The 13,659-nt window shown below is 36.0% G+C and overlaps 1 protein-coding gene across 1 annotated transcript in view; it reads left to right on the forward strand.

Moving 5' to 3' along the window:
* Nucleotides 1–10,333: 10,333 nt before the first annotated feature.
* Nucleotides 10,334–13,659, forward strand: part of col6a1 (collagen, type VI, alpha 1) — a 34,995-nt gene continuing 31,669 nt past the window's right edge. The window contains exons 1-4 of the mRNA XM_073826389.1: nucleotides 10,334–10,594; nucleotides 11,643–11,772; nucleotides 12,796–12,996; nucleotides 13,080–13,239. Of these exons, the coding sequence (XP_073682490.1) occupies nucleotides 10,507–10,594; nucleotides 11,643–11,772; nucleotides 12,796–12,996; nucleotides 13,080–13,239 (579 nt within the window). The 5' untranslated portion in view covers nucleotides 10,334–10,506. The remainder of the gene's footprint in view (nucleotides 10,595–11,642; nucleotides 11,773–12,795; nucleotides 12,997–13,079; nucleotides 13,240–13,659) is intronic.

Consider the following 13,659-nt stretch of genomic DNA (forward strand, 5'->3'; position numbering starts at 1 on the left):
ACTGCACTGTCCACAATCATATTTACAGAGGACATGAACCTGCTGAGGGAGTGTTTACATAGAAAATCAAAGAAGTGCACAGTCATTGGGCCTGACAGAAAGAGCAAAGAGGAACAGACAAACAGACAGACAGACAGATAGATAGATAGATAGATAGATAGATAGATAGATAGATAGATAGATAGATAGATAGATAGATAGATAGATAGATAGATAGATAGATAGATAGATAGATAGATAGATAGATAGATAGATAGATAGATAGATAGATAGAGCTGTACTTGTCCACAAGAGGGCAGAGTGTATCCAACAGTAAATGAAGAGGTTGTTCTGGCTATGGAAGCGTCATTAAAATGAAGAAAAAAATCTTGTTTAATGGCGTACTTTCATCTTCTGTTGCAAGCTCTGGTGAAAGAAAACAAACTTTTAAATCATGTAAAGTGCCTGACTATCTATTATTAGTAGGCTACAGTGTAAAAGGTTCTTTGAAGGATGTACAGTAAGTGACAGACGGCTCGGCCAGTGTGTTGCTGGACATACTTTCGCTGGGTTGGACTCCAACTCAGGAAATCTGTCTCCTTTGAGGGATCCAATTAGTCCCCTTAGCATCACAGTTGATTGTCCTCCCTCCTCCAAGCATTTCCTGCAGTTATCTCCAATCAAAAGCTGTCAACACGGAGCTGGACCACTGAGGCAGTGAAACAAAAACATACAGACGGAGTGACATGTTAAGAAAACCTGCTCATTGCCAGTGTAATTCATCATGAACTAGTTTTTCCTGTCAGAATGTTTCTTGTGAACTATTGATGTTTCAGTGGAACCAATTTGTGAGGTTGTCTGTGGTATGTTCATTGTTTTTTGCAGATATTGGCAGTCCAGTATCTTTCTCTAGAGAAGCAGATGTGATTCCGCTTAACAACGTTGTTTCTGTAGAAGTCTCAATAGATGCTGTTTTTTGTTGTCAATGCAGCCCCTCTCAGATCGCGATTTTCAGGAGAAAGAGCAAAGTTACTCCATCGGCTTTCTCCATCTGGTTGGCAGACTGCAGTTTAAGATTAATGGAAGTGTCACTGCGTTCGCGGCCGTTTGAGTCCAACTCAGGTCTGTGTTTAATTAGCTGCGGCTCTTAAGCGCAAGGCCTTGATGACTGCTCCAAATTGATCCTCTGAGAGGTATTTGTAGAGTGATTAGACTTTTGTGGTCAGAATGCAGTTTTCTTCAGTGTTTTGCTCTCATTTTCAGTCTTTCAGTCTCATTACACCCTCAGGAGGTGATTTAATTAAGTGCAGCCTCAGCTAAACACTGTTCATTTTTCCATGACACACTTGTGAAAGCATCACACCTTACCACACTCACAGACTGGGCACTGAGAACAGCTGGTATCCAAGTTCCCGTTCACCATGTTCCCATGTTTTTTCTTCTCTTTCTATAAGAATATATACCAAAATGACAATGCTTAGCCTACAGTGCATTCTCCCTTAAAACTCATAACAGGACTTAAAACAATAGACCAAGATTCCACTGAAATTCAACATTGACTGTGTACATTCCACTATTTTAATGCTTTCCCAAATTTTTGGTAAGCCCGTTTTACATTTTTAAATGTTTCCCTCCCAACATATGACAGGATATTAACTAGAAATAAAAAACATGCAACATTTTTGAATATACAAATCATGTAAATCTTTATATAGCTAAGTCATTTATTATGTAGTGCATTTCACAATAGACATTGTTACAAAGCAGAAAATATAGTTTATATATAATGCTCTACTGTTCAGATGTTTGGGTAAGTAGGTTTTTTATTAAGAGAAATGAATACATTCAGGAAGGATGCATTAAACTAAGAAAGACACCAAAGACTGACTAAAAAATCTGTTTCAAATAAATGCAGTTCATTTGAGCTTTCTACTCATCAAAAAATCCTACAAAATAAATAAATAAATAAAACATCATGGTTTCCACAAGAATGTTAAGCTGCACAACTGTTTTCAGCAAATCCGGATATTGTAATGATTTTTTGATAGATCATGTGACACTAAAGACTGGAGTAATTATGCTAAAAATTCATCACAGGAAAAAAAAAAACATTTAAAAACATAATAAACTAGAAAACAGAATTGGTAATTCTAACATTACGGTCATCGTTTTTAATAGAATAGGGCCTACATTATATCCGGCCGGGCTGCCGCAGAGGGTCTAGCCGCAGAAGACCAAAATATTTCAACGCATCCGAAGCTCAAACTGGAGCTGAAATTTCTGCATATGATTGGAATTCCACGCAGCTTCCGCACTAGTCTCCATTGGAAATGTATGACTTCCCGTCTGTCGCTTGTAAGTGTTTGTGGAAAGCCGGCTAAGCCTTGTTTTTTTAATGATATACTGACACAAAATTCAAATAATTCGCAAAGATTGCTTTTTTGGCGTCCAGTGTAGGCTTTTGGTGTATGGAAGGCCAAATGGATCAAAAACACGTGAATTTCGGTTTAGTCAAAAACACGTAAAAGATGCGTATTTAGCGCGTATTTGTGGCATCCACACGGGCTGAGAATCGATTCCGAGGCATTGGGAATCAAGAGTTGACTTCAAAGTTTGGAATCGGTCTGATCAAGGGGAATCGACTCTTCAATCAGAGCTGTTCTAAGTTCGACAAAAGCTTATCTATGGATGCCTCTTAAACTGAGGGCCTTATCCTGCGAAGGCTGCATATCTCGGCTGCTAAGTCATCAAACGTCCCTTAGCGTCAATTCACATCTGAGTTTGAGGATGCAGCCTTAAGTTTGAGAAGCACCTGTTAATTAGCCTCTTGCTGTTTAGAAGTCTGATTCGTTTCCACAAAAGTTTCGTTCAGATAGATCGTTTTTAATGAACCAGTTCAAAAAACAATTCAAAAGTTATTTTATGGCGGAACTGGCTCATGGAGTGCACAATTTTGAGCGCTGAATGTCAGAATAGATCATATTTATGGAGGGTCTTGATCTTATTTCCATCTTAAATAAGTGCTATTTTTTAACCTTTCTCTCAGCCAATGATAATTCGGAAATGAGTCGCATCTGATTGATATATAAACCACAAGCTCTTATTATCAGTGTTGTTGTTTATGTTCTGGTTATTTTGTTTCAGTGTATAGTAATTTTGTGCAAAACATATTGTAAAGCTGAACTGTGCACATGTATTTTAGACACTTCATGTTTTGTTTTATTCATGCAATAAACGCATGTCCACTACTGAGCTGTGGGCTATGGCTAATTTCATGGGCAATGCAGACAATATTACAATTTAAAATCAGTCAGAGATACAGAAATGTATCGTAATTATACAAATGAAGCTTCATATTATGAGAAGGCTACTTTCGACGACCTTTATAACCTGCAGTCATTGCGAAATTGCAGTCATAGTTCCTTCATTTAAAAAAAAAAAAAAACAAGAATCGAAAAAGAACTAAAAACAACAGTAGCTGTGTTTCCATTACACTTTAAATTGTGCAAATTGAAATTGCGAATTGAAAATACGCCTAATGGAAACGCATTAATTGAGCAAAAACTCCCATACATCACAAAAAAGTTTTTACCCTCGCATAAGGTGTTTTTTTAGGCAATTCAAAAAAGGAATATTTTGCAAAACAGCAATGAAAACATTTTTTTTTGGCCATTTACAGGTCACATTCGATTAAATATATCCCCCCAAAAAAATCAAGTTTCAGTCGTATAACATCGGTTAATGGAAACGCCGTCATACTCAATACTTTTTAATTGACATTTATAAAATAGCGCAAAAATTTTGCGCAAATCTGTAATGGAAACGCAGCTAGTGAGGAATCGCTTTTTGGAATTTCGGAATCGAACAGCCCTAGTGTCCAGTGTAGACGGACTTTACATTTATGGAAGGCCAAATGGTTCAAAAACATGTGAATTTTAACACATCAACAACACCTAAAAATACACATATTTAACGTGTATTACACATGTATTTGTCGCGTCCAGTGTAGACAGACTTTACGTGTATGGAAGGCCAAATGGTTCAAAAACATGTGAATTTTAACAATGTAAAATATGCATATTTAACGTGTATTTCACATGTTTAATGCATGTTGCTTATGTGTGAAAAATCAGATCATATAGATGTTGCAGTGCAGCGCAATGTGACGACAGGACAACTGTCGAGCCTGGTGTAGACACAGTGTTATTTAAAAAAAAAAAATCACAATATTACTGTTTTAATATAGTCTTTCAAAAACATGAAGTCCCTAGACTTTTATCACTTAATTTATTATTTTTATGGTTTCTAAAGAATATGTGTGTTTCCCCCCCCCCCCTCTTTTACTAATAATAGCTGCTGTCATAATGCTACGGTTCTGCTATATGTTTTATCTAAGTGTTTTAACTTGTTGTGTGGTTGCTAGGGCATTGCTTACTGGCCGTGAAGACTCATCCTCCAAGTTACTACGGTATTCTGATATTGCTCCAGTCCCAGTTCTATTAAGTAAGTCTGTTTCCCCACCCATTTTATTGTTCACTGCACAAAGTATGATTGATTAGTAATAGCATACTTCCTCATCCTCATTAACATTTGAGCTGTCATCCAGAGCACAAACAAAAGGAAGAGTTTGGGTTTAAGGTTCATCCCAATGTATCAGTAATAGTAATTACAGTTTATTTAAATTTGTTCTTTGTGTAATGACTGTAGGCTTTGCTTCTCTTCTAACAGGTGTTTTTGCAATAATGTGTTTTCCAGACTTTACAGCGCTGTAATATGTGCCTGCCTCCATCTGTCACATGATCACATGATTTGGAAAAGCTGAGAAAGGTTGCATCATGGTTTTGCTGAAGCATAAAACAGGAGATAACACTAATGTGCATCTGTGCAGTCTGGGATCAGTTTGTGTTCTCATTAACATGGCCAAATATCGCCTGAATTAAACCTTTCATGTTCCTACAACATGTGTAGGTGATCTAACGTCTGCAACACCATGTGACAACATCTGTTCACCATCTCACCATCTCTCAAGTCTTAAATACGCTAGAGGAAATGGGGCAGAATTATTCTTGTGCAATATAAATAATGATCTTATCCACATAGATTACTTTGGTTTATATTGCAACGCAACTCCATCATTCAGTTTCATGCACGTGCTGTAAAAGTTTTCATAACTCTAGTAAAATTGCCATTCGTATTCAAATATGCTTGGGGCAGTTCTCAAAAGCTTATGATCTCATCACATGGAAATCTCACAGGCTTTCCTATTTGGATCCAGATCTGAAAAGGAAGGCAAGGGTATTCATTTGGTGAAAAGTTGGGATGTTTCCCAATGCTCCAACCAAATATATGACAGATGAATTATTCACAAGAAGGTCTAAAACACATGGATTATTGTTTTTTTGCAGATCAATGCTTTCCTCTGTCTCTCCCTTACTTTAGACAAAACCTCCCAGAATTCTAGAGTCCATCTCAACACAGCTGTAGAGCTAGAAAAAAGATGTCATATACATAAATAATGTATTGATAATACTACTATCACTACTAAAATTATTTAAAACATATTTTTAAAAGAATATTTACAAGAAAAATTGTTTAGTAGAATTTATTTACAAAAAAAAAAAAAAAAATTAAATACACAACACATTATTTCTGAAAAAAAAAAAATATTGTGAAACCATTAAAATAGAATCCAGAAAATTAATGGAAACAAAAATTTTAATAAATCGCTGTTAAATTGAGTAAGTTTCATGATTTCAATTAATTAGACATGCTTTTTAATTAATATTTTTTTACATTTAACCATTAAAACTAGTCTAGAAAAATTAAAATGAAAAAAATGGACCTTTGAATAAATAAATACAATTTAATTTAATTTAGGAAAAATAAAACGCATTTTACACCCTATACTTCTTGAGCAGCAAAGCTTTGCCATCTCTGGAAAAATTACATTTTAAAATATATTAAAATAGAAAACATTTATATTTAATTATACTAATAGTTTACAATATTACTGTTTTTACAGTGTTTTGAGCAAATAAATGCAGCCTTATTTTTTCAAAAATAAATCTTTAAAACTTCTGAATGATCCATATTTGCACAGTGTGGGGCGTTTATGTTACCTGCTGTTTTATGATTGTAATCTAAACCCTTGAGGCTCCCTGGACAACCAAAGGTCAAGCTTAACCCCCATTTAACATGTCAGAATAACATTCGTTTTAAAGGCCGTGCTCTTTGACCTCTCCGTCTGCTTTGAACTTTCTTCTTGTCTGTTCTCACATCTAAAAGTCTTAAATCTTTTCTGCTTTTTGCTCTGTCTTACAGTATGCGTCTCTCTCGCACATAATGGCGAGGAATCCTGATGTCATTCGCTTCCTGCTGCCCATTCCGAATGAACAAGCGCAGCTGTCAGATTCTTCGCAGATTTACAGTAAGCCTCCACTATTAAATCCTGATTATTGCCAGATGCTTTTCCCCCCTTTTTCCTCTCAGTCTTAGGGTACAAAATGATTTTTTTCTTTCTTTCTTTCATGGAGAATGAGATCAGTGGAAAAAGCTGAGCTGAGCTCTGGCCAAACATTGGACTCCTAATAGCATTTTCAAGGAGAAATGAATCCGTTCTTGAGGGGGGGGGGGCACACCCATTTCCCTTCAGTTGCCACTAAGCAACTATTTTGAGCCAAAACAAAGAGTAAACATCCTATTTCACACTCTCACGCTCCCACCATGAAGCATGATAGTACCACATTTTTTGCACGTAGTACCTTGGCGTACCATGTAAACATCATTTAGCACCATGGTACCAGCACCATGACTCGGTTTACCCAGGGACCACCCTGATCTCCCTCTCTGGCTCATGCAGTGTTCATTACGGACCGAAAGAGGAAAAAAGTATTCCTCTATTGGTGAACTATACTGCTTTTTTCCCCTCCTCTATTTTACGCAACACTGCTAGATGTACAATGAATGTAGTGTCTTCACTTTACCCACTTTGCCGTCACTCTTTCCCAGATTTAAAACGTAGCTGCTCTTGCTTGGACTCTCTCAAAGTAGTTAAGATGTTTTCCCACCCTCTCACACGCGTGTATGCGAGTCTGTCATTGTGTACGCGAATGAATAATGATGCCGTTCTTCACTCACAATGTTGTAATTATAATGTTCCAGAGTGTCATCTTGAATTTACTGTAGTGCTAATGGGAGACATTAACCCAGACACAAAGCATTGTTCATCAACTCCAGATATTCACAGTCCTGAGTGAAATACAGTTCCACTGTCATCAATCGAGAAAAATATATGAACTGAAATTTTATATATCATCATTTATCTCAATTGATAGCATAATCTCAATCCAAAGATCTCACCCAATATGTTTTGTAATTGTTTAAGTAATACAAGCCTTATTTATTTTATATTTAGCCCTTAAAATGGCAGAAGACATTATCCACCTTTTTCTTAAAGGGATAGTTCACCCAAAAATGAAAATTTGATGTTTATCTGCTTACCCCCAGGGCATCCAAAATGTAGGTGACTTTGTTTCCTCAGTAGAACACAAACGAAGATTTCTAACTCAAACCGTTGCAGTCTGTCAGTGATTTAATGGCAGTGGATGGGCACCAAACCTTTGAAAGTAAAAAAAAAAACATGCAAAAACAAATCCAAATTAAACACTGTGGCTTGTGACGATACATTGATGTCCCAAGACACGAAACCATCGGTTTTTGTGAGAAACTGAACAGTATTTATATCATTTTTTACCTTTGGCTGCAACGGTTTGAGTTAAAAATCTTCATTTGTGTTCTACTGAGGATACAAAGTCACCTACATCTTGGATGCCCTGGGGGTAAACAGATAAACATCAAATTTTCATTTTTGGGTGAACTATCCCTTTAAATGCCTATGGGTGAGACTTCCAGTTCATTATCCACTATAAAGTTTTTTCACAACACCTCATCAATGGGCCATATTGGCAGCATGGAACATAAACAATGCCACTTAACCAAACAAAACTTGAATATTTTGCTGATTATTCCTGCTGAAATTCGTCAAATGTCATCATGTTTTGGGCTGTACTAGACCGGGATAAACATTTGGAATACTATAGACTACCAAAAGTTATAACAAATCAAAGAGATAAGTGAAAAAGACTGAGGAACAAAAGACGTTTGTGGTTGGCCAAACTAAACCAAGATTTCAAGGGCAAGAATCTTGAAAACATTTGTGTTTGTTCTTATCATTTCCAGTCAGGTAGGTGAAATATTAGGCTAATATCTTAATTTAACACTGCTCGTATGTATTTTTACCACATGTTAACTTTAGTTTGTCACAATATTGCACCCTTTCCTGCTTACTAATTGCATCTCTATATGATTTAACAGCTTCCACATGTTTTTCTTCTTCTGTAGTTTAGACAGTATAAATTGGCAGAACAATGTATTCATAGTAGATTACCCATGCAATGATGCTGTTGTTTACATCCGAGCATTACCAAAATGGCCGCGCATCCGGATAACTGACAAAAATGTGAGGGAAGAATAACAACGTGCAGTTAACAGTAACACTTTTTGCATTACAAACCAGTGTGTTCATAATTAAAATAATGCATTAAAATAACATGGTAAGACAAGTTTGCAATATCAAGCAGCAAAACGTGCTGTTGTACAGCTATAAATACCTGGACATGGATGAGACTGCATAAATGTACAAATGGCCGCGCCCTTTCTTACTGGAAAAAAGATGGAAAGACGAAAATGAGCCAAACTGCTCTCCATTTTGGAGAAGGAAGAAAAAGCAAACATTCACTTGCATAGAAGTATGAAAACTCTTTAATTAACTCATATTTAAGATGCGTGAGACAAAATTGAGCAAAGCTTGGTCTCGTGTTCATAATTCACAGACCGACATAATAAAACCCGCACATGGGTGGCGCTGTTTCTCTTTCAAAAACAAGCATGAACAAGGGTGAACGAGGGCGTGGCGTTATTTTTGCCGCTCATATGTTCCTCTTCATTCTTTCTTTCTCTCTCTCGCCTCATCAATTGGTCTACATGTAGACGAGATGCAGATGTGGAAAGACCTTTACCCTCCCCCTCTGGAAGAGAAAAGACATTGTCAGATGTCTCGTTTATTCGGCACTCTCTCTCTCTCTCAAACTCTTCACCCCTCAGCTCTTGAAAAGTGTGTATCTTTTGAGTGCACACTGACACTGCACAACCTCTCATACACACATTTCATCACAAAGACTACATCACACATCAAACCCCTCCTGAAAACACGGCTCTTTCTGAATAACCGCATCAGGATGGCTTATTCTCTCCCACGGTATAACTCCACACAGAGCATCTTTCTGCTTTTGCCCATCCAAACCGCAGTGCTCCAAGTCACATGCACATTCACACACGCCAAAATGTTAGTCATTTAGTTTCCAAAGGTATCCAAAACTTTCTGGAAAAAAACCCAACAACCAACAGTTGCTGGAATAACTTGGTATTAGAGACTTTATCATTGTAAAAGGAAATAAATAAAACGTAATAAATACGGTGAATATATTTTTTCTACCAAATAGTCAAAAATACATTGTATGGGTCAAAATCGATTTTTCCCTTATGCCAAAAATCATTAGGATATTAAGTAAAGATCATGTTCATGGAGATATTTTGTAAATTTTCTAACGTAAATAGGCTATATCAAAAATATTTTTTGCTTAGTAACCTGCATTGCTAAACTTCATTTAGGCTATTTTAAAGGCGATTTTCTCAATATTTAGATTTTTTTCACCCTCAGATTCCAAATTTAGCTATCTCAACCACATATTGTCCAATCCTAACAAACCATAGATTATTTATTAGGCTTTCAGATGATGTACAAATCTCAATTTCCAATAACTGACTCTTATGACCGGTTTGGTGGTCCAGGGTCACAACTAGCTATAAGAAGACATTAAAGTTTCATGATATTTCAAACTACTGGATTATGTAGCTATGAAATTCATGCAATAATGATTATTAAATGTATTATTGTTAGTTTAAAATTCAATTATATATTAAAAATAAACATTCTATATTAAAATTAAATGTAATATGTAGTTACGTGCTATTATTAGGCTATGCATAGAATGCAATGCATGTTTTATCTTTTGTATTACAATGGTGTCATTGCGCACCAAAGCGTCTTCAAACAGAAATAGGGTTTATTGTGGTTTACCCACAATAAACATACTCATGTTCATCAAGCACGTATTGATTATACACAAACCTCACATTTTCACGTGTTTTAGGGCCTAACATTGCTGTATAACAGCAGCACAGATATATCCCTGAAGTAGACAAGAGTGAACCGAACTCCTCCTTCTCCTCCCTCTTGTAAGGCGTTTCATTCTGCTGTGCGCTCTGAGCGGACGCGCCACCGTGCCACTGTCCGCTACTTCATCTCGAACCTGTTTTCATATTTCATCTGCAATCATATCACTCCGTCTCTCCTGTGTGTCCCTTAACCTCAGTTTGCACGGTTAACGTGCAGTAACATCAGGATCTATGGCGCTTAATGGATATATATTGACCGCTCTGTGCGCACTTTGGGCAGGGATCTTCGCTCAGGATGTCCAAAGACCCTCATTCAGAGGTACGTATAAGTATTTTTTCTTCTATGTTGCATTGATTGTTTTTATTTGTAATGGATAAATATGTTTTGCATGTTTGGTATTACTGCTATCTCTGTGCGTAAAAGTCGATTACAAGTTATATTAGACAGATATTAAATGCAGCTGCGAATAAACGATCGACATTCTGCACTGTATGCGGTCATTCTTTAGTGCATTTAACATTTTATATTTAGTTTTAATAAACATAACAAATTATATTAAGTTGAATAGAGAAGTTTTGAATTGTAGTGTATAGTATTGTGTACTATAGTCGTGAGTTATATCATGCAATCATAGAAAGTTACAGACTAGGATGGCAGTATATGCAGGAGATTCTTCTTCAATGCATCGAAAATAAACGAAATTATGGGTAGTGAGTTATAATTCAACAGATGATCTTGAATTAAAGATTTGTTAAGATGCAATTTATGTTTTTGCTGAGCCCTTGTCCCTCTTTGGAAGAAAGGCCTTGGTTTGGGCCACATTTATGGATTCTTTCTATATAATCTGTGTTTAAGTTAGGTAAAGTAATAAGCAAAGTAAATATTTTTAATAGAGTAAATCTTCAAAAAGAAAGATTTTGAAGTTTATTTGATTAGGTTAACATTTTATGACATTGGGGTAAGTTTAATTATATTTTAATCTGGATGCATCTGCACATACCTGTAAACAGTATCTCATACACTTTAATATTGTTTTCAAAACACCTATAATGTCACATGACTGCAGGGTTGATGTCAGGTGATGCTAATTTCTCAGATTGATAATTGAGCAACAACTTTATCATCCACCGATAGGGGGAGCTCATTATTTTTTTTCTAACTAACCAATTATCATGACTAGGAAGTGATAGATTAAAGTTAATAAAAGCTGAAAGGTAATATTTATGTAGTGTTGTGAACATGAGAATGCATTTATATTATTTACACAACCAAAGTCACATTAGAATCTTTTTCTTGCTGATGTTGTACCTGAAGTATGTAAACCTCATAGACCCATAAAGAATGGATTCTCCGCTTTCTCCTGCAGAGTGTCCTGTGGACTTGTTCTTTGTGTTGGACACATCTGAAAGTGTGGCCCTCAGAGCCAAACCTCCAGAGTTTTACATCAACCAGATCAAGAGCTTCACTAAGCTGTTCATCGATCAGCTGAAAGACCTGTATGTTATCTTTAAATTACATTTTACATTTGCTAAACACATTCTGAGTGTTTATAATATCTAGCATGTGCTTTAAAAGGTTCACAAAGTATGTCTTGGAAAATGCTGATTCATAGAATGGAGACTTCCTTTGGAGGCTGCCATATTGAAATCACATGACCAGACCAAGTTTTTTACTTCCTTTGTCTTTTTTTTAAAGTGCAATGTAATCGATGACATTCAATGATTTTTTTTATAATGGTGAAAAGCATTTTTTGCATACTATTAAAGTTTTATTAATATTTTTAATAAGCTTTTAATTTTATATTTTCAGCTTGTATTAAAAAATTACTTTAATTTTTTAGTAATTTGTGACCCTGGAGCACAAAACCAGTCTTAAGATGTCTACCTATTGTAACAATAGCCAATTATGGATCATAATGATCAATTTTACTTTTATGCCAAAAATCATTAGGATATTAAATAAAAGATCATGTTCCATAAATATATTTTGTACATTTTTGATTAGTAATATGCTTTGCTAAGAACGTCATCTGGACAACTTTTTTTGCACCCTCAGATTCCAGATTTTCAAATTGTTGTATCTCAGCCAAATATTAACAAAATATTATAACAAACATACATCAATGGAAAGCTTATTTATTCAGCTTTCAGATTATGTATAAATCTCAATTTTAAAAAATGTACCCTTATGACTTGTTTTGTGGTCCAGGGTCACATTTTGTAATTTTTATTAGTTATTTTATTCATTTTTAGATTTAATTTATTATTATTAAAACTATGTTTCAGCTTCAATTCATTTGCAGTTAGATATTTTAGAACTTCATATGAAACCTATTTCAGTTAGTTAAACAAATGTTTTAAATAGTTTGTTTCATTTTAATTGACGATAATAACCTTGGTTAGTACTGTTGTATCAGCCAACCAAAAAACATGTTAGTGCTCTTTTAAAAATGAATTTACATAAATGTTTACTTTATTGCTTTGCTACAAATTTAATTTGATCTGTTGTGTTGCTTCCAGGCGACAACCGTGCGATCGCGATGTGACGTGGAACTCTGGAGCGCTGCACTACAGTGACGACACCGAGCTGGTGATGGGATTGGTTGACCTGAACACGAAGCGTTCTGACTTGAAGGCTGCCATAGACAAAATCAAATACATCGGCAAAGGAACATACACCGACTGTGCCATCAAGGAGGGTATCTCTGAGCTGCTCCGAGCGTATGTGAACTTTATTGGCATTACTTAATAACTACATATGCATTTTAATATGCGTGTAAATAACCACATGCATCTGTCTGCAGGGGTTCACATTACCATGAGAATAAGTACATTGTGGTGGTCACCGACGGTCACCCTGTGACCGGCTACAAGGAGCCATGTGGTGGGATCCAGGAGGCCGCCAATGAGGCACGACAACACGCTATCAAAGTGTTCGCTGTGGCCATCTCACCTGACCAGGAGGTACGGTACACATAACAGATGCTATCTTGGATCTTGAAGTGCATTGCATGACATTTTCTGACATTTGAAGCTTACAATGGGTTTCTTGGTGGATACTGTGACTTTTAGTTGACCAAAACGAAAATTCTGTCATTAATTACTCACCCTCATGTCATTCCAAACCCCTAAAAACTGATCTTTAGAACACAAATTAAGACATTTTTGATGAAATCCGAGAGCTTTCTGACCCTGCATATACAACAACACAACTGACATGTTCAAGGCCCAAAAAGGTAGTAAGGACATTGGTAAAACAGTCCATGTGACAGTGGTTCAACTGTAATTTTATGAATGTACACGAATACTTTTTGTGCGCAAAGAAAGCCAAAAAAGTTATTAAACAATTTCTTCTACCACAATGTTATTTTTGTCATCTTTGCG

This window comes from Garra rufa, chromosome 20, assembly GCF_049309525.1.
Source record: "Garra rufa chromosome 20, GarRuf1.0, whole genome shotgun sequence".
NCBI lineage: Eukaryota > Metazoa > Chordata > Actinopteri > Cypriniformes > Cyprinidae > Garra > Garra rufa.